Genomic DNA, 21,655 nt, shown 5'->3' on the forward strand with positions numbered 1-21,655 from the left:
ATACTCCAGTGAGTAAAAAGGTGAAAGGTAACAAAGCTGTTACATTCAAGAATCTTATCAAAATCACTGCCCGATGTTGAGCCACAGATAAATTTCACGCTTGGAAGGGCTCTGCCTACAGTCACCTATTTTCTCCAAAATAAGAGTTTTTAAGGTTTTCAGCACTGCTATTTGGCCAGTAAATTCACTACACTACAGCATCGAAACTGTGATAGCACAAGTATGTAGGAATAGTCCTTCAACAGTTCGCTGGTTTGTAAAAAATAAATAAGGAAAATTGTCCTGAATACCCATTCAGAACTTTTTCAGAGCTACGTTTAAATTAGTACAACACGCACAATTAAAACCATTGCTTGCTAGATACTGGTTAAATATGTGTTAAGTTGGAAATGAACCAGCAAAAGATGAATTAAAAAATAAAAAAGAATGTCTATTCCATTACTAACCACGCAAGTTTCTGATTTGTTTTCTCTTAGTAATTCTTACAGAACAGGTAAATGAACATATGAACATATGGTACATCCATGGGCCTTGAGACATAACTAAAGAGAAATGTGATCAATAAAAATTGTAAATGAGATGAGACACATGGAAGTCAAACTTCTATTAACATGTACAAGAGAGCATTTAAAAATTAACGGTAAGGAAATGTAATAGTACAAATCTGTATCTACAAGTAAGCACACTCTAGAAAACTAGGATTTTTCTGATTGCAGATGTGATACTTTGGAAATAAAAAGACTGAAATGTTTTTGTTGTAGAAATTTTTATAACCTACACCATTACTAGCAACAGTGTATTTAGAAAAAAGTGTCAGTCCCTGAGCCAGCAGGTAAGAACCTAGAAGATATTTATATCTCTATATATATTTAAAAATAAAAATTAAAAAATTAGTGATGCTTTTAGTCATAAACTCATAAGAGTAACACAACTGCAGCAATCAATCTTGGGAAGAGAAGAGAGAAAAGTTATAGAGGGATAAACTTCTTTCAGTTTGCTACTTGAAATGCTGACAGGTGCTCAGTACCAGTTTAGCAGGTAAAGTTCACCCTGTATCCTCTAGTTTTCCAGTTGGGCCTAGAAAAAGTAGCGCTTCTAACAGGGTTTCCAGAACTATATATAATGCACAGAATACAGAGTATAGAGGTAAATAGTAAGAAACTATTAGCAATTAGGCTATTTGTGTCTGGGCACAAAGGAGAAGGAAATTTTAAGTGTGGTCCAGAGATGAAGAAACAGGACAAACAACTACCTGTGAGCAAAACTAGACAAAAGGTAGCCTACTATTTCTGTTTGTCTCATCTTTGCTTTAGCTAGAGTGAAAAAAAAGAAACCAAGGCAAGTCTTTGCACGCTGCAAAGGAAGACCACTGCTGTGCTATGGAGTACGTAGGTTTGGTGCCAAGCAAGTGAAATAAAGGACAATGTGACCGTGCCAGAACTGAAGGCCTGCCATTTCTTACCACGCTGGAAATGACAAATTGCCACAAAACCAAAAGGCATGGAAAATGGGAAGTCCTGTGAAGTGCCACCAGTTGATATTACCTTGTTTGATGAGCTTATGCCACTTCTCTGAAAAACAATTAGTTTCTACAGAAATTGAAATGCCAATATTCCACAAAAACAATGTCCTTGGGTCAAACCCAACCTTTCCTTAGATGCCGAACAGTTTAAATATTAACACATTGTAAAATTTTAGGTGCACAAATGTGTTGGTTGTTGGAAACTTGAGAAAGCTGCTCGATATGTCCAGCTTCTTCAGATTATTTTTTTCCCACTGTGCCCAAGTGCAACTGGCTGAAGTGTGAATAGCATCTACGGAAGAATGAATGCCTCAGGTTTCTGAAACAGAAAACAAAGATATTCAGATGTTAGTGATACAGGAATTATAGCAAATTACAAATTTGCCTTAAAGGGGGAATTAAGTTTTCTTTGGAAAAGTGTGCATAACAGTGAAGGTGAAGCCAGAAAATGGTGGCCACTCACTTCTCTCAGGACTTTGAGGAGGTTGTGGCAGCAGACTGAAAAAGACTTATTTTTCAAGTTACATTCAGATGACTAGGTGTTTTTAGCAAGGGCAATATGTACAAATGAGCAAACAACAGATGTAGTGTTCCAAAGCAATGAAGAACTTCCACATTTAACAAGTGTGGAACAAAAAAACACAGGTCCCAGACATTTGGCCATTTTATAAGAAACTGCATCTGTGAGAAGCACGAAGGCAGGATCACACAGCTGCTGCTTTTGTACAGAGGTACACTTTCTTTAAACATCCTTTGGTCTTGCCTCTACCTGAGGTTACATAAAACAGCTACTGTTTCTCCTTATTGGGGCACTGCAAGTTTATTAAACCAATTTCAGCAGTAGATACCAATCACGTTTATGTATGTGAACAAATACTATGGCAGCGCATAGCTATATGCAGTATATGATATACAGCTGTATGAGCTAGTACCATCCACTAGGCAGAACTGTGTTTCATGCTCTCATGATGATCTCAGACAAGTTACATGTGAACTCGTTTCTCATTTAAGACCTAGCTTTCTAACTAGAGATTCCACAATCCTAGTCATCATTAAGCCACAAAAACCCTTGGGTTGACAGTTTATGGAGAGCAGAAGGAATAGTAGGAGAAACTCCAACACAAATGCTGCAAAGAGCCCCTTCTTTCCAGACGGTGCCAGCTAAGCAGCAAGACACTGCACAAAACCACTGATGTTTCCATAAGACTTAGCCACATATGTGTGTGAAGGAAGGGGAAAGGAGACAAAGTCCATGGACAGGTGGGAGAAATTTGCAGGGGGATGCACTTTACATGTTTAAAGAGCTAATGCCTAGCAATGTTCAGAAGCACATTGGTGCTGCCCAGAGCTGAATTGGCTTGTAGCACACAAAACAGATGTCCTGCAAACTCTGTAACAGCTGTAGGGTTCTTCAAAGCACTTCAGTACTGAGTTCTGCTGTAGAGAAATACTGCAGTTGTGTTTGGGAAGCACTGCAGAAGCAGCATCTAAAAGCCAGTGAGAGATCGAAAAGGGAGCAGAGCTGGCACTGGTACTGGGGAGAATCAGTGAGACACCTCATTAGAGAACGCGGTGCTAGTAGAGAAATAGCGGACGAAATGTGGGTGAGCTCACCCATCCAGTATCCTGGTAAGGCAAGGTGTGTGACACCTACCTTCTGGCTGTTAGCTGACTTCTCAATATACCATTATATTAAGGCAGTAACTGCTTGAGATTGGATTGTCAACTCATCTTCCTCTCTACTCAGCATACGTCAGTGTGACAAGCAAAAACTGCTTCTCCTCTCTTCCCTCTTAAGTTTTTCTTTCACTGTATCAAAAAGAGGTGTGGCTGGGATTCTGGTATGCCAACTTGTCCATTATTTGAATTTCTTGAGGCCTATTTCAGATTCTTGTCTCTGCCTCTGTTCCTGGCTATGGTGCATGTTTTTTCCTGTGAAGACAGCTAAAATTCCAATAAACCTTCATTCAGTTCTCTTGGATTTGCCAGTGCAATTTTGTGGTTAGTGTTTCAGTATTGTTTTAATAAGTACTGCTGAGATGGATGTTGTACCTACAATTCTGATAATATCTCAGATAAGCTATGTGCTTTTTGCTGCTAAAATTAAATATTTATTAGTTTATTTGTAGAGACTATGGCCAGAAAAATTCAATAAAACTTCTTGTTTCACTGCCAAAATTTCACAGGTTTTGTTTAAAGCAGATAATTCCGCCCATACCCTGAAATAAATTAATTTCATTCTTCATCTTCCTAGTAATTTGTTGCACTGATTTCCCCCCATGCTGTTTAGAGTCCTGATAGATTTTGGTCTGGCTTCCATTCTTGTTACAGATTTCTGTCATGCCATTCATCTTCAGATTAAGGGTTTAAAGGCCTTGTATCTTCTTTTTCATGGAGAAGGAGTTTCATCTGGAAGTTAACTCAAACCAATAATGTTACACGTATGGACTGTCTGCATAGTAGCCAGTGTATCATGGATTGCCAGGAAAGTCAAGTAATTCCTTCGTCAGCAGGTCTTCTGAACATGATTTGAGATTTGGAAGATAAAGAGCCAGAGCAATGTTGGCACACACATACTTAGCAGTGCTATTTTAAAGGCAGATGTTGGACTACAGTGCTTCTTGGGCTACAAGCCTACAATTTAGGTTTATCTCCTCCCAAATTGTTCATCATAGCTATGATGCTAGGAGGATATCCATTTTGATTCCCACAATTCCCATATTTATCCTTCTGTATAAGTAAATAACGAACTTCAATATGCAGGTAGAGCAAATGATATTGTTCTAAATGGCCGCATGTATCAGGTAAAGTGATAGTGCACATCTTTGTGCACTGAGTCTCCCACCAAGCAAAAGCCCCGCAGCTTGGGAGGACAGAAAAGCCACACTACCTGCATAGGAACTGAAGGGCTCCGATGATGTGTAATATTATATGTTGGACTTAATAGCCCTAGTTACTTGGACAAAGATTAAGACTTCAGTGTTCATAACAGACTAGAGGCAGTATACTGCAAACCTTTCTAAAAAAAAGGAAGAGGCATTTGGAGGAAAGCAAAACAATATTATTTCCCTTCTTGGCTTAGTTAGCAATGAGGGAAAGAAGTGGCTAAGCCAGAAGGACAATCTTTACACTTCCTGTGCGTGACACATGCAAGGGGCCCCTGACAACGTAAGATGCTGCCATCAACTTTTGAACTCTACATTTACAAATACACTGTAATAACTTAGTGGTTCCTAGTAGCTCTGCTTCTGCAGTAGTCTGAAGTAAACTCATTTATCTGTGAAGGCTAGAACTGTATAGATAAGCTCGTGGCTATTTTCAAAGCTATGCCCTAGTGCGCACTGCATTCTTGTATGCTATGCCCTACTACCTTATGGTGCAGAGAGACCACACTCACCTTGTACTTACTGTCTTGATACCGACTCAGCAACTGGCTTCTGCACTCCAAAGGCAGTGATAAAAATATTCACAACTACTATAATGAATACTAGTCCAGTTGCAAGGTTGTTGAGGAAATCCAGCCTTCCATGTTTTGCAGGATTGTTAAGGTCATATTTTACTTCAAAGAGAAAGGAAAAAAGTTTTAATTATATGTATATTTCAAAATCCAGAATAAAAGTCTTTGCTACTCATGTAGTTCAATAATTTCTCTTACACGGAGCTATTTGCAGCAGTCATACTTAAAAGGGAAGTAAGATTCTGCAGTGTCAGTAAAACTGCTAAGGAGACCATCTTTAACCACAAGGAGCCTATTAGCTTCCAGTAATTAGCACCTAATCTCTGCGGATGCACATGGGAAGTAACGGATAAACAAACATTACTAGAAATCTTCTGAGTTCTTGATCTTTTGAAACCTAGTTTTGTTGTAGACTTTAAGCATTTAAAAATTATTTCATGAATACATGAAGCTTGAAGCCCTGACAGGATGGAATGAAGTTAAATTTCCTACAGTTAAAATGCTACAGGTTCTTTGCAGACAGCCCAATCCCTTTACCAGTGCTGGATTGTTTTTTGTACTGGTGCCCTTCCCCAGCTGTACTCCCTGCTTTTGCATTGATTCTGTTTTTAGAAAGCAAGGGAACTATATCTGTTAAACACAGGAAGATTTCAAAGCAGTGTAGCTGCAGTCCTTTTTACAGAGAGCATCAGCTGTGTAAACATTTTCTTTTGTTTCTTGCAGTTGTTCTTTGGTTCAGCTGCTAATGGGAGTGAGGGAGGAACACACAAGGGAGATAGTATTAATTTAATTTAAGCTTCGATTCCAGGCCTTGTGAAAACATATAAATGAGTTATTGGACTGATAATAGACTTGATGATAGAGTAAAGCATGTGCTTGTATAGGACAGTAAGAAGTCTGGGGGCACTTGCCTGGCATCATGCGGAAACCCAAGATTTTCCTCTGTCTCTGTTCTCCAGCAGTAAGGGCTCTGCAACTCAGAGCCTCTAAGAAATTTCTTTTAGGCTGGTGGAATGACTGCCTATGAATTCTGGAGCATGTTTTGAGAATGGTTTTTGTCTTTTAAGACTCCTAGTTCTTAAATGCGTCGATCACTGGAGCTTGTGTGTGCATGTACAGGACATATGAGAGAAAGTTTATACCTGACAAATTTTTACAGTAACATAAATAAAACTGAGCTCCTTCTGATAGGCACATACATAGTCGTGTAGCTTACCACTCTACTGCATGAGATAAACTTTGTTATTTGCTTTTAACATAATGACGCTGTCAACACTGCAGAACTTAACCACAGAACCAAGACTCGCTTGTTGAAGCAGTTAAGTAGAAGTGGCAGCAAACACACCCGTGATGCTGAAGTATTAAAAGCCAGGTTCACTTGGTGTCCCTAATTAGGAAGTCTAATGCTGTTTTGGTTTCAAGGAATTCTGGGCACCTGTTCAAGTCCTGTTTGCTAAAGCAGTCAAACATCACAGGCCAGTCAAAGCACTGAAGAACAGCGTGGGGGAACTATCTGAGAAGCTTAAGCTACTGCACACCTGTGTATGCATGAAATAATTTAAGCTCAGCAGTACTTAACCCTGAAAATGAGTTTATACATGTCTGTAAAGCACCTGGAGCTACATGGATGCTTGCATCCCAACAGTACCTGGAAGGAGTCTAGTACTGTTATGTGAATGGAGCAGAATAAATGAAATGGAATAATTAATCCTGAAGTATGGAAGAAAAGCATTTCAGACTGTTGGTTTAAAAAAGAAAAGGCAATAATGGCCTAACATGTTTTGTGATTTAAAAGAAATCATGCTTAAAGGAGAACTGACACTTTCAGAGCTGTCCCTTTGTCCAAATACGGTTCAGAGAAGAGAAGTATTGCTTGTCAGTTTAGGCGGCGCTCTAAATTCTGAAGTAGAATTGCAGTAATCCTATCTTTGCGATTATAGTACTTAAGATGAGGGTGTTTGTCAAAATGTTCTTAAGAACAGTTATTCTTTAAGTATTTTATTATAGTGGGATTAGATTACTATGATTTCATGCCACTTAAACTATTTCAAGACATTCTTTGCTTTTCTTCCAAAAAGTTAAGTTTACCAAATCACTTTCAAGGACAAGTTTGCTGAACATTTTTCAAAATGTTTTTGTGAAAGGCTCTTTTGAAGAAGGAAAAGCTTTTAATCTCTAGTAGAGAACTGGTAGCTCCTGGGATAAAACTCTCTCTCAAGGAAGGAAACTGGATGGTTGCACAGAGTTTTGTTTGGACTTGTGAGAGCTTGTAAGAAGCAGAATTTTGTGGCTGGACGGAAAGGCAAACTGTTCCCGCAGGCCAAAACTACCAAATACACATTGTGAAAAGCAAGTTCTTGCTATGATGCCTGTATCTTTGTACCTTCACATCCTATCTTCAGCACTTTTGACCTCAGCATGACAGCATCACTCCAACAGCATACCACTATAAGCCGATGGCTTTGTCACCCTCGGTACACCAAACCTACAGCCACTGCTGACTGCAGAGCACAGGCTGAACTCCTGATGAATCTCACTATTTGCTAAGTGGTCTGTGAACTCTACCTCAGCCCAACTTCGGAGTTGGGGCTGCTGGGTACTCTCTTTACTCTCAATATGACAAAGATAAAAATTACAGAGGTGGAAGCCACTTTGGCAATGTCTGGCAGAAACAAGCATTAAAAAGCAATGTCTCAGCATGTATTGAGAAATTATTGCCCAAGAAAAAACGGAACTTGTTTACAGCCTCAAAGCCTGCTTAACTGAAACAACCCCTAGGGAGATGCCTGCAACAAACAAACATATAGGTGTTTTGCTGATTTTTCCATGACTTTTCCCAGAGCCCCCAGTATCATCGGGTTGCTTTTTCCAGTCCCTTTCTGGAATCTCCTCTGAGCCAGGACCTGGATTTTGCTCTTGTACCAACTCTACCAAATGCAGAGACAGCTGTATGCCGTCTCTTTTGTAAGAAAGAAAAAAGCTACGTCAGCTGCATATCAACATGAGAAGCCTTATGTATCCTAGTTTCCTAGGAACTTCCTCCTTGAAGAGGAAGTTGTTTTTTCAGTTGTGCTAAAAACCAGAACATTGAAAGACTAACAGAGATGCCAAAGGTGGCACCTATAACTTAGTAAATGCCATGTGTGAACTCTGGCTATAACCTTCAAGGCTTTTCATCTACGGTAGACTTAAGATCTGTCATATAGTACCCATTAATTTAAAGGGAAAGATTTGAAAAAAGTTATGAGAATAAATGATCATATATCACTAGCAAAAGTGATCCATAGCTGTTTCCTATCAGTGAAGGCGTCATTTATTTCAGTGAATAATGGGGTTTAACTGATGCTGAAACCTAAACATTTGCTCTGATTTCTACAGGTATCTCTAATCGACTCTCCAAAGTTATGGCCTAGGGTTTTGGGTGCTGCTAATGGATGTCACAGGTTTTCAGCAACTTTGCAAAGTGCCACTGGATTCTTTTTGCATTTTGCCTTGCAAAAGCATGGGGGAAAATATCACAGTAGGTTAAGGTAGCAAAGAGGAGTATTGAAGACTTGTTTAAGGTCAAAACAGAAAACTCAGATTTCCAGAAGAGTGCTGTATCTCCACTCTCTGTGGAGTTTTAGTTGGGCTTTTTTGTGTAATTCATGCCCACTTAGTGATGACATTGTTTTAGAAATGAGCCTGGTTCTACAGCTACTTAGATCAATATTCTGCCTTACAGAATAAGGCAGAGGGTGTAGGACATATGTGTGCTACTAGTCTAGCAATACTAACTTAAAATACCTAAATTTTAGTGGTAAGTACTGGTTCTTGTCCTCACAGCATTGTACCTATTAATACTGAATAGTGGAACCTCTATTTTTGACAATAGCAAAGATGCTCATTGAACTTCTATGAATGTGAAGGTCCATAATTCAACAAATAAGACAGAAAGGGGAGAGGGGGGAAGGCAAGGAGCAGGGAACTAATTCTACAGCTATCTCATTAAATGTGTCCAAAGCACACACTAACACAACTCCTATTTGAACTCATTCTCTTGAAACGATTTCTAGCATATGTTAAAGGTATTGCATCACATTTCTTTGGTAGAAAGTAGAAAAGGTTTCCCTAGTGATAAGCAGAATTCCAGACAATCTATTTGTAGTCCCAGGATGCTACTGGGACTGTGTTTTTGTATTATATGTAATTTCAAATTTTTTGACTGAAGTCACAGTACGTGGATAATAGATGAGGTATGTTCTTATGGTGAAATCTTGCTCCAAGTAGCCTATTTTTCTTTTTAACTTTAATTTCAGTTTAACACAGGTTTGAAAATTAACAATAACAACTACATTTCTACCATTCCCCACCTAGAAATTTAGGATGCTTTGAATAATTTCCTAAATTTAAAACTAAGGGGTTTTTTTCATTATTGTCAAGCCTTTGCTATCAAACCTTCAATTTGATTGCAGAAACACAAACAAACTGAAGACAATATGCCACACCAACATGAAGATGGACATTTCAACTTTCCCTTCTGTTTCGGAGTTCTACGTTCACAATATATTCTTATAATATTACTTACGATATGACTGATATGGAACAAATACATTTCAGTCATAAGATTAAGTAACAGGTCTTGCCAGAAACAGTATTATGAAACTGGGCACGCTGCATGATCTTATCAACTGGCCTATTAATGTTTCTTTTACAGTATTTCATCATTTTCCTTCCTCCTCAGGCCTTCTGAAAAGAAAAATATACTCTGGGCAAATGAGTATGAGGAAGTTGATAAAAATTGAAGATTCCACATAAAGCTGCCCTTATTCCTTTTGTTGCAGTATTTCTATAATCTTAAGAGAAAACTTTAATCAATTCTGAGGTAAAGACTTTCAAATATAACAGCTTTTTAAAAATAAATGGGGAGTCTATATACCATCTTATATACCATCTTATTGGTTGCATCCTATAAGAAAAATACACGTCAATGGTTCTTGCTGTTCCTACATACCAAGGAATATCAGGAGCACTCCCACCATAACTTGCAGTATGAGCGACAGGCTGATAAGAACGATAAGTGGGACGTAAAAGGAAAAAGAAGGTCCTTGCTCCATCACGGCTTTCAGCTGGGATGCATTGGCCATCAGCAGGGCAATGTCCAACATGCTCTCTGCAGCGCTCTTCTTATTTGCATAGTGGTTGATATTCATAGGTCCATTTCTTTGAAACCACTGTGATGTTCTGCGCTAAAATTGGGAGAGGAAAAAGATTATTCGCATCTCTTTTATTTGGCGTACTGAGTGAGAGATCACTTGGCCCATCAACTGATTTCTGTAATCATACTGATATTACTCTATCAATAGCGGTACCAAAATTATCAGTGCATCTTTTTCACTGTTACCACTGTCCTTCATCTGACAAGAGAGCAGCAAATAGTGTCTGTACTGCACTTTGGCAGATGCAGTTTTTCCAGCTTGTAGGATCAGTCTAAACAGTCAGTACGTTTCTACCCTGGGAAAAGGAAAGATTGAAAAAGCTGAAAAGTTTGCACTGAGAAAAGTTGGGAGGGAAAAACCACTGTAAAACAATCAAGCAAACAACAGATTGTTGTAACTAATTTACTCCTAAAGGCATACTTAAAAATACAAATATTTATTAAATTCACCCTCTGTCATCACACATGTACATAGTTCCTTAAGTACCCGTGAGTCTTATTTTAAGGTTTTGTATGTAAGTTGGCCACTGTATGAGCTTTGCTTGACCTCTTTCCCTGCTCTGCCATGCCACTGTCCAGGTCCATCCATACACAGTGACCTGTTTTTCCGCTTAAATATCGTGTGATCTGTGGTTGTCAAGCACTGCCCAATTACAAGGGAAACTTTTTTTTCCATTTTCACATCAGCAGGTTTTTGGGTTTTTTTAAATTCCCCTGCAAACAAACAGGAAAATAAAAAACAACTGCAGGGAAAACCAGAGCTAGTTAACCCAGCAGGATGAATAAATGAGTGTTTCCTGATGACGATTCATGTGACCCAACTTGAAATTTGACAGCTCGTCTCCCAGAGGTGCCTCTTTCTCTACAGATTAGATGCAGCTTAGGGTAACTAGGTTAGACTTAGGTGCCTAACTCTGTGATGAAGAAAGAGTAGGTAACCCTCTTTTCTGCAGTCTCTGAACAGGTTAGGAACTTCATTCTCACTGCTCTTACTTCTAGACTTTATTTTCAAAAATAATACAAAAATATATTAAGAATAAGCTTATTCTAGCTGACTTCTTTAAACCTGCTTCTTAAGAGACCTTTTTACTGCACAAATGTGTTCCCGCTTGCCAGAAAATACTGGGAGGAACGTCTCGCTTTGAAGGTTAGTTCAAATGCAGAAAACGCCCTCTAATGACTCTCTTCAGCAGCTCTAATAACTCTAATAAATTTCCAACTCCAAAGACAGGTTTGCCACTGTCCAGACCTACAAGTGTCCTTTTAAATAGGACAGATATTGATGCATACGCCAAACACATTGCCAGTTTTTCCAAGGCATTCAAATACCAAACTTGACCTATTTTCACCAGACGCGTTGTAATCAACCACAGCCTAGATATTTTACTGAGTGAAAAATGTCATGGGGCAGCAGCAGACTTTTTTTCTGCAAAGAGAAGGAAGCCATGTAATCGCAGCTTCACACAGACAGCTTCTTTACTGAGACCAAGCTCCCGGGAAGAAAATGGCTCTGAGACGGATACAGACTTCAGTTAGGAAGAAGTCGATACTCATTTGGTTTTGTCTATATCCCACAGTCTAAAAATGCAATTTGGCTGGGGAATCTGTGCCACATTTGTCACCTTTTCTCTCCTCAAGGAGAGCTTCCTCGTCCCAACCCCTGGTCCATTAAACCACTATAGCATTTGGATCCTTCAGAAAAAACACTGTAATTCTCATATACCATCCACCAGAAGTACTAAACCAGGTGTGGATGTTCATTTCTTTATGGAAAACAGCATGGAATATATGCTGGCAGTACTCAATAGAAAAATCCAGACTAACATTTTTCACTATTTATTGTACAGTAAAAAGCCAAACACACACATTTAGCTCTTGGCTACCTAATGCTAGCAGTGTAAGAGGGGATGGGGAACTACGTGTGTAATAGCAGAATTCAATTTCTGGGCATGGATTTAAAAGAAACTCTTCACCGTAGACTGTAGAAGTAATATGATCTATTTTGTCACAAATTCATAATAGAGGAAGTTTTTCCTATGTCTAGTAGCTAATGAACTCCTTCCTGTGAAAAATACTGACTTTGAAATATCTATTTGGTCTACGAGGCTGCAGTGTGTAGCACAGGCAAAAACTACTCGGGTAGCTGTGACTCAGATCTTAATCCTGATGGAGGGGGACTGCAGTGAAAACATGACGACCGGTTTCTTTGTTGTCACTCGATGTAGGAATGTGATCATGTTTGACATGCCTTTTTTCTTTAACTATACAATAGAGTAAATAGTCTGGGCTACATCTTCCTTTCAGTTACATCTGTCACTACATGATGTAAGACAGTTTCTACATAAACAACAGAATATGATCTTTTCTTTTTCCTGCAGAAATGTCCTGCTGCACTTTTAGGACCTTGCTGTTCGCTAATTTTCTGTATGGTCAAGTTGCAGGTGGAAATAGCAGGCTATGGCGTTTGAACTGCAGTGGAAGCAAAGGTTTTGAGTCACTTCTGAACTCCAATAAATGGAGAAGACTTTTCAAAGTCAGGTGCTGCTAAGGTAAACTAAGGCAAAATTTCTTATTCCCGGAATGACAACTCAGCTATTTACTACGTTTAGATTCTAAAAAATGGCATTTTACTCTCTTAAGAGGCTTTCAGCTACCACTCCTGAAAGCAGACCAGTTCAGAATCGGAACTAGGCATATGGAGAACTGAAATGTTGGTTCTACTGTACAGAGCTTTTTCGCAGCCTGTGATCTTGCCTTCTGCCAGGAAAAAGGACCTGTAATCATGAAAGCCCCAGAAACAATCATTTCCCATCTCCTGATTGAGAAATGGAACCTCCTGACTCACGCTAGAAAACCATAAAACCAAAACCAAAATGCAAATTAGCCTTGCCTTCTGGAAGCAAGTTGAAGGCAGCCGCCAAAAGAATTGAAACAAATGCAGTCAGTACTACGGCAGCAATTTTTAAGATCAGACTACGTGTTACACAGCAATATATAGCCAGGCAATGAAAGAAGAGCTGTTGCCTTAACCTCAGGATAATGACAGTCATGTACAACAGAAATTATATGGGAACTTTGTTATGTGGCTTTATGGCTTCAGGGAGATTCCAGGCATGTAGCAACATGTGCAGCCCGCAGCATCAAACGACATTTACTATGCTGTTATCACCTGCAGGGCTGCAGAGAGGGAAAGTGAAACTTCTGGAGATTTTCTAGGATGCATGTAAAGTAAGGCTTTTCCTGCAGGTGTCACTTGGCAAGAGAACAGTATGTATTCCACGTGACCTGCTTCAGTCTCCATGTAATCAAAACACCTCATTACACACTTTCAATATGCAAATTACCTGGTACAGACAAGCTGATCCCTTCAGTTGGTGTCACCAAATGAGTCTGAGGAAAAACAGCATGTGTGTTCATACGTGTGTGCATAAGAGCCAAGTGTAGCTGGAACTGCTGTATCTTCCTTTCCCTGTCAGTAACAGCCTGCAGCCAGGTCTCCCATTGCCCACAAAGCATCAGCCTCTGAGCAGAACAACCTGCCGTGCTAGTCTATGCACACTTGTAAAAAGCAGAGGATTGAAAAACCTCCCCCTCTTGCTCTGGCTGTGATTGGAAGGATCCCCTGTGGAAGAGCTTATTTTCACAGTCACACGATGCTGTCCCCACAGACAGTACTGCTCCGCGTCTCCGCACAGCAGCAGGGTCTGTTTGCTTGCCCAGAGCACTGCAGTTCGCAAGGATAAAGCTAAGGTGCTACATCAGAAGCTGGCACTTTTTCGCTTCTGTAAGACCAAACCTTCACACTGGGACTGAATGGTATTGGATACATAGTCTTACTGTGTTGGCACAGTTTGCTGCTGCTTTGCTTCACTCGTCATCTCAACAGTACACCCAGAAGAACTGAGTCCCTTTGAAATACAGAAAGGATTTATTCATTACATTTATTAAAAAATAAATAAAAGTGGCACTGAGGCGAATGTCCTTAGAGGCTGAGTTTCATGAATCACGTCTAAGACCCACCTGGTGATTCAACAGGAAGGAAACAGCACTGAAAATGGAAACATTTGAAAACAAATAATAAAGTATCTTTGCTAAATACAGTAACTTGTTATAGTAAGGATTTCTGCTTCTATTACAGCATTAAATCGCTACCTGTGATGAAATTTATGTGCCTGTTTCTTCAACAGAGTATTTATCAAACACTAGTGACTGCTGAAGTAGTCAAATTAACGTGCTGGAAGTCCGACCAAAAAAAAAAAGAAAGCCCCAAAGTAATTTTTTTTTTCTTGTCCAACTTGACCTGAGTTTCCCAAAATGTACCAGTTAGTCTGTCCAGAGAAGACAGGTGGGGTTTTTGACATGCCAGTCATCTGTAATCCACTGAGAAAAAAATCACTAGTGACAATGATGCCTATTTTGCATTTGTATTTAGAACTTAGTTATGTTCATTTCTGTCACCCTGCCCTATGAAGGCAGGAGGAAAGAAATAATTTGGATTTTGAGTGCAAGTTTTTAGGATTCATTCCTTCTCTTTCAGTATGTTCCTAGGTACTTTACTCAGCTTCTTAAATGTTTCCCACCATATATATGTTCCCCTAAAGAGATTGTTTTAAGAAAATCTAGAAAAAAGCCAAAACAAAAGCCCCACAAAAACTGTAAAAGGCAAATATTGCCTGACCTTGAAATTTCCAAGTCAAGAGTCAGATCTGTTATGAACACTGAATTTACTGTTCTTGTAATGAAGTTAACAAATACTTGCAGTAGCACAAGACTGGTTAATGTTTTCTTAAATCCCACTAGAAAACCAGTATTTTGCAGTTAGCAAGGTGAACTTCCAATTTCCCAGATGAATACTTAGAACCAGAAACTGCAAAGTATAAGCCAGAAGTACAGCCTGCGTTGTGTTAATTTTGATTTGCAATTTGTAATTGCAGCTACTTAATATCAGCCGGGACTGCAGGACCCAGAGCTCTACATGTTTTGCATGTCAGGCCCAGAGTCTCATATCTGGGTTCTGAAAACATACAAATACTTATTTTAGTATTGGTACAGTATTAGCACTAAATACTTCCATGGTATTCTAACTGTAAATCATCATGCAGTAGAATGCCTTTAAATACAGGAGACCCACAGTTTTGTATGGGATAACTGGGAAAATAATGCTGATTATTATTTTTATATTCCAAACAAGGTTTCTAAGAACTGTGCTTCTGATTAATAACACCTCCCTTAAGCTCTCAGAAGGTTCTTCGCCTTCAATTACATTTACTCTGAAACAATACAGTCTTCATAGTCTTTGGCTTGCTCTAACTCTACATACAGTTTTCTTTCTATTTTAAGTTAGTGATTACTGCAATTTTATGGCAGCTTTTAGACACTTTTAATAGCCAAACAGCCTCGATTCAAAATGAGATCGGACAAGCTTGATCAATAGGACCCCTGGGTTTGTAATGTCATGGAGAAAGCTTCCTTAAATTCTTGTGTTTAGGGACAGTCCTAATTTTAAAATAACGGAAACTTGCCATGTAATAATGAGGCTGTCTGAACACAAGGCTGAGTCGTAATGATCTCACAGCGGAGTTCTTTACTGTGTTTTGCAATAGTCTTTCTAATCAAAACTGTTAAAAAGATGCTAAAAAGCCCTTTTGTTTAAAAAGTAATTTTCTAAGTTCTTGGAGTATTCATCTTTAAGAAAAATACTGCACCGCAAACTTTTCCAGATCTTTTAGTGGTCATTTTATGATCAGGAAAAATTCCAGTTATATCAAAAGAGAGAAGGATCAGACATAAAAGGAATAATACACGACTAAAACAGAACACAATTTCAGAACTCTACTTTTATTTTTTTCTAAGATCAACCCTGCAGAATTGAACTACTAACTTTATGCAATTATTTAATAATACTCATAGATGTGGAATTTCTGTCCACATCTCCATCACCTACATACTGAAAATTTAATGGGCCATACGTGGCCACTCTGAAATCGGACTTCCCCTCTGTCTCAGAAATCTTGCTGATCTAAAAAAATAGGGAAAATATTCTACAAAGAAAAGAAATATTCTTCCAACAAAATTATTTTAAGCTATATTTGTTATGTAATGGATTATTAGATCCTTTGTATACCTCCTCAGAAGATATTATTTCTTTTCCCCTAATAAAACATTAGATCACTTGTTCAGCTTAGCACTGACCCAGAGAGAAAAAACCCTACATCATCAGTTACATTTCCTCTAAGAACTTAATTTTGGGGGTGTGGGGGGAATCTGTCCATCCAAGTACCAACCTAGCGTAACACTAACTAGCTTGCGAGACTTCTCGATTCACATCTTGAGACAGTACTGTTGCAGGCAATTAAAAAAAAAAAAGGGAAAAACTCAGCCTGTGTTCATATTTCATAGACAGGATCAATTTTCTAGCATCTTGAAAAGCCTGTACTTAAGGAAAAAGCTTAAGAAAAGCCACTTTATATACAGACAGACAGACAGAAAATGCAAGTATGACTACATTAAGAAAAAAAAAAGTGGTAACCATGCTGATTCCCGAGAGCTAAAAAGTTAGTATGAAAAAAAGGGAAAAGCACGGTCATGTTAGCTCAGGGCAGAGCACTGTTTTCCTAAAGCTATACTGGTTCCAGGACCAAGTTAGAGTATTTTTACTCATTAAGTGACTTAAAAATAATCAGCACACCTGATGACTAACTTTGTGAAATGAAGTAATAACTTAAACTTGTTTGTACAGCTATTTAAATAGAAGCTTTCTCCTGTATGATTTTTTTTTTGTGTCTTGCATTACTACTGCTCATTCCAGTGATTTGGTCTTATAATACTATTTCTCACAACTGGACTGTGGGCTGCCTGTTTTGTGTTGTTAAAGCACTGTTTGTTTATTCTAGCTACTCAAAAAACAAGCAAACAAAAACTTATCACCAATATTTTCAATATTTGGAGTATATCAAATATTCCAAATTCAATTGGATACAAGTAATGCTTTAGAACATGCCATTTCATTCTATATGCAGTAAAATAATTTCAAGTTCCTACAAATCTGAAGTTTGTTACTTGCAGTACGATGCCATGAAACTGCCCTGTCCCAACAGTACTTATGAATTAAAATACAATTTTGAATACATTTTTAGTAATAAAATGACTATTATAGAAGCCAACTATTCCAGAGCTGTTCTTTTCTACCATCCAATTCTTGTTCACCTTGTTCATACTTCTTTAACTCTTTCAACTAGCATTTTCTGTTATCTTGGAAAAATTAAACTAGATTTTACAACACGGTGAATCTAGGCTGTTTCAATATGGACCATGAACAAGAAAAGCCAACAGAGGAAGACAAAAAACCAGTTACTATCTGTATTTGTATGAACAGATCTGTTGCAGAAGCGCCCAGACACTTCTGCCAAGTGTAATTATTCACATTAGTCAGTGAGGTAATGCCAGGCCAACCCCGTATTAGAAGCAAGGAATTTCTTGCTTCCAAAAGCTTGACAGCTGCTAAAAAAATTTACCCAAATTAATGATGGAGTTAAAATAAATCACATTGATTTATTTTATTGAACCACTGTGGGACCACTCATTCAGAATTACAGTGGGCTTAACTAGTCTTTTTTTAATTCATGTGCTTTGAATGCTTTGAAGGTAAGACAACTGCATTTCATGTCAGCTCTTCCGTAAGGGAAGGTAGCAGTCTATTGCTGAAGATATGCAAGACAATCTATTTTGAGGGGAGGGCAGACACTAGGACGGGCAGTAAGCAAACCAGGGTGGTCCAAGTCGCGATGCCTGTGAGCATTCCTAAAAGCAGACGCTTACGCACTTTTGACTCCAATACTGAAGATTTAGGCACCTGCAGATTTGTGGTCTCTCCAGGTTTAGTTGGCCGCTGAGTTGGGGTGTTCTTTTGTTTGTCTGAATTGTGAACTTGGTCGGATTTTTTAAGGTATCTCCTATTCATAGGTTGCTTTTTAAGAAATCTGCCCCCATCTGTTTTACCTGGCATGTAACTTTTTTTTTTGGTGAGAAAATGAAAAAGTGTCTGTAAAGTTCTCTGAAGTGCTACTGTATACGTATAATACAATACAATAGTATGTCTTGCTGCTTATTCTTTATATGGCAGTCATGTAGAACTTGCAGTTTCTATGAGAAAGGTAACAAAATTATGACTGTTTGCAACTGAAGATGAAGTAAAACAGGAAAGTTGTAGAAAAATTCTTGGAGCAGACCAAGTTAAAAAAAATAAATCCCCATGACTAGTACTTGTGATGCAATCCCAACTCTATGTTAATAAAAAAAGAAAATTGCTGAGAAGTCAGTGGCTTAAAGGAAACCCCTTCAGGCCACCAGTTTGACCCGCCTTGATTCTCTTTAAGTACTTTCCAAGATTTATTAAAACCAGGTTTTTTTTCCTTGGTATGATATTCATGACTACGAGGGTTTGTCAGGAAGGGAGGGAGGAAGGACAGATCTGCTACACAATCAGTCCAGTCTGTCTGTAACCAGAAAGTTTTACCAGTGACGTAGAAGGTGGTTTAGTACAACTGTTTCTATGTGGCAGTCTTAGGTTGGAATAAGAGCTGCTTTTTAGAGTTTAGTCCTTTCCAAAACAACATAAAAGATGTTCTTTTACCACTCTGGCTTTTCAGATAAGTGGCATGCTTGGAAAAATCCTTTATGCGTAAACAGAATATGGGATGAAATGCTTTCCAGTGAAGATCTCGGGTCGTGTTTTGACTACATGGAGTAGTAAACAGCTGGGTATTTCTCTTGTTTTTATTTGGATTACTGTATGGGAAAAAAACCGATACAGGCCCAACCCTTCAAGTAATTCCTCCTACTTTTGTGCTCACTTATCTCCTGTGTAGATATCCCTGAGTAACTTTTCCATCCTCTCCCCAAGCCATCTGGGTGGAAAAACCCTCCCAGGTTCGGAGCGGTGCCGGTGTGCTCCGGGCAGAGATTTCTGGGTGGGGAGGACATCTGATGGCCCTTCGGCTGACATGTGTAGGAACTAAGGGGTCATCGTGCCAAAGACTAAGAAGGGTTTTCTTTTCAGTCCTTCGCTGGCACTTGCCTATCTTTGAAGTGAGACAAAATAGGATGCTTGGAGCGGCATCCCTACAAAAAAAGTGCTGAATTAATGGAAGACGTGTAAAAAAAGAATAATAATCGAGAAGTACCTCTTACAGGACTGCGCCAGCAGTCAGCACACCATCCCCTTCCCGGAGTTTCTGCCCGGCCCGGCTCGGCGGGAGGGCTCCGCGGGGGCACCTGCAGCTGCCCCGCAGGCGGCCGGGCGAAGATGGGCTCTGGGCCGCCCCCGGCCCCGCCACGCGTGCCTCGCCGCTGCTGCGAGACCCGCCGCTTCCCCGGCCCGCTTCCCGGCCGGCTCCGCCGCCTCCTCACGCCCCGCTCCCGCCCGCCATGTCCGGGCGCCGCGACAGCCGAGCCCGCTCCCGCCCTCCGCCCGCCTCAGCCGGCGGGAAGCGCCCCCGGCCCCTACCCGCTCGACGACCGCCGGCTCCGCGCCCCCGGCCTGCCCGTTGAGCTCGTGGGTCTCGCTGCCGGACTCCATCGCGGCGCAGGGGAGGCCGGTGCGGCCTCGGCCTCGGCCCCAGCCCCGGCTGCCCGCGAGAAGCCCTTTTGTCCCGGCTGGGCCCGGCTCGGCGAGTCAGGCGCGGGAAGGACCGCCGGCCGCTGAGGAGAAAGCTTCCAGCGCGGCGGCGATTCCCGAAGCTGGCACAGCGGCCCCCGCGGTCCCGTCCCTCCTCCTCACACACGCCGCCCCGGGGGCTGTCTTTCCAGCCCGCCCCGGGGAGGTTCCTCGCCTGGCAGAGGCAGCCCGGCGTCCCCCCAGGTGCAGGTTTCCGTGCGGGACGGAGACCGGGCCGGCGGGCAGCCGGGGCCCAGCGCCCGCCCCTGCGGCAGCGGCCTCTTTCCTGCCCAAAATTTGGTTTGGGGTGAAGTTTCTTGGGTCCAGCTGAGTTTGGGGCTGAGCGGGATCTGGGGACCTGAGCGGCTACCTCGCACGGTCAGCTTGGTTTTAAGACCAAATTTCCAATGTTGGCCAAGAATCATAGTCTGTGCTATTCTGGGGAGGAGTATCGGTAATTGGTACTGTATGCAAATGTTTCATTTTAGAAAAATCTATCTTGACAAAATTAAAGTTGAAGGCTAGGGTTTTATTTTAAGAGTATTCTCATTAGCATTTTTAGGTTTTCAGTTTCATTATCCTATTTTTTTTTCCTCCCTAGACTTATTTTCCCACCTGTACCGTGGTGAAGGACGCACATAAAAACAATTAACGTACAGGTTTGATGGTGATGGAACATCAGAGGAACACTCAGATGCACAGAAACAACACAACTGGCATCAAGCGCAGTAAAGTAAGCCTAAAGTATGAAACAAAGCAAAATAATTTAAATTGGATTTTAAAATGTTATTGTTACAAGCAAACCTTTTGCTACTTAACTTTAACTGTTCAGAGTAAAAAATAAATTTTAAAAAAGGTGTGCTATATGACCACATGTAACCCCTTTTAAGGCTAGCAATGAACTGCTCATCTGCGCTAAAAATGTTCTTGAGTAGTTGTTCAATGAACCTGTTCCAATGTGTGGTATCCAAACATGTATTCCTCAGGTTAACTCCTTCAAAATCTTCTATATTAGGAGTCGCTTTTCCCACTCTCTAAACACAATTAAAGGATATTCTATTTACAGAATATAAACAAACATATAGAATATAAATAAACATACAGAATGTAAATATAAATAAATATAAATGGCATTTTTTTAAAAAAGGTGTAAAGGCCTTTTGCTAGACCGTGCGTAAAGAGAGATGATGTAGAAGCATTACTACCGATTCCTTTATCACCAAGATCGGATTTTTACATGAGCAGCTCCTCCGGAGGGAAGCCCCAGTTGTATCGCTTAGTGCAATAAACACAAAGCTGTTGGGCCTACAATCATGAACAGGTTGCAAGAGGCCACTGCTGAAAGGAGGTCTAGACACTTGGCTGTCCTCACTTTGTAGCCGTTGTGCTGGGGAATTAGCCGTCAGTCTGAGTCTCACAGACATGCACCAAGACCATGCTCTGTCTGCAGGGAGGGATCTGCAGTTCTCTTCAGCAGGTCCTCCAGCTGGACTAGTCAGAAGGTTAGATATATACATATATAAATACATTAGAAGCAAAATACAAACACAAATACATTAGCAGCAAAAGGAGAGCTAAGGAGAATCTCCAGCCTCTGTTAGACGGGGGAGGGAACATAGTGACAAAGGATGAGGAAAAAGCTGAGGTACTTAATGCCTTCTTTGCCTCAGTCTTTAATAGTAAGACCAATTGTTCTCCTGTTACCCAGCCCTCTGCGTCAGAAGACAGGGACAGGGACCAGAATGGAGCCCCCATAATCCAGGGGGAAATGGTCAGTGACCTGCTGCACCACTTAGACACTCACAAGTCTATGGGGCCTGATGA

At 40.3% G+C, this 21,655-nt stretch overlaps 1 protein-coding gene across 1 annotated transcript; it reads right to left on the bottom strand.

Moving 5' to 3' along the window:
* Positions 1-20,090, bottom strand: NINJ1 (ninjurin 1). The gene is made up of 4 exons (XM_075514099.1): positions 19,682-20,090; positions 9,973-10,207; positions 4,920-5,081; positions 1-1,841 (listed from the first exon to the last, which is right to left on the bottom strand). The coding sequence occupies exons 1-3, from the start codon at positions 19,751-19,753 to the stop codon at positions 4,927-4,929; spliced, it is 462 nt and encodes a 153-aa protein (XP_075370214.1). The 5' UTR covers positions 19,754-20,090; the 3' UTR covers positions 1-1,841; positions 4,920-4,926.
* Positions 20,091-21,655: the final 1,565 nt, after the last annotated feature.

The sequence above is a fragment of the Mycteria americana genome, chromosome 11 (assembly GCF_035582795.1).
Source record: "Mycteria americana isolate JAX WOST 10 ecotype Jacksonville Zoo and Gardens chromosome 11, USCA_MyAme_1.0, whole genome shotgun sequence".
Classification (NCBI taxonomy): domain Eukaryota; kingdom Metazoa; phylum Chordata; class Aves; order Ciconiiformes; family Ciconiidae; genus Mycteria; species Mycteria americana.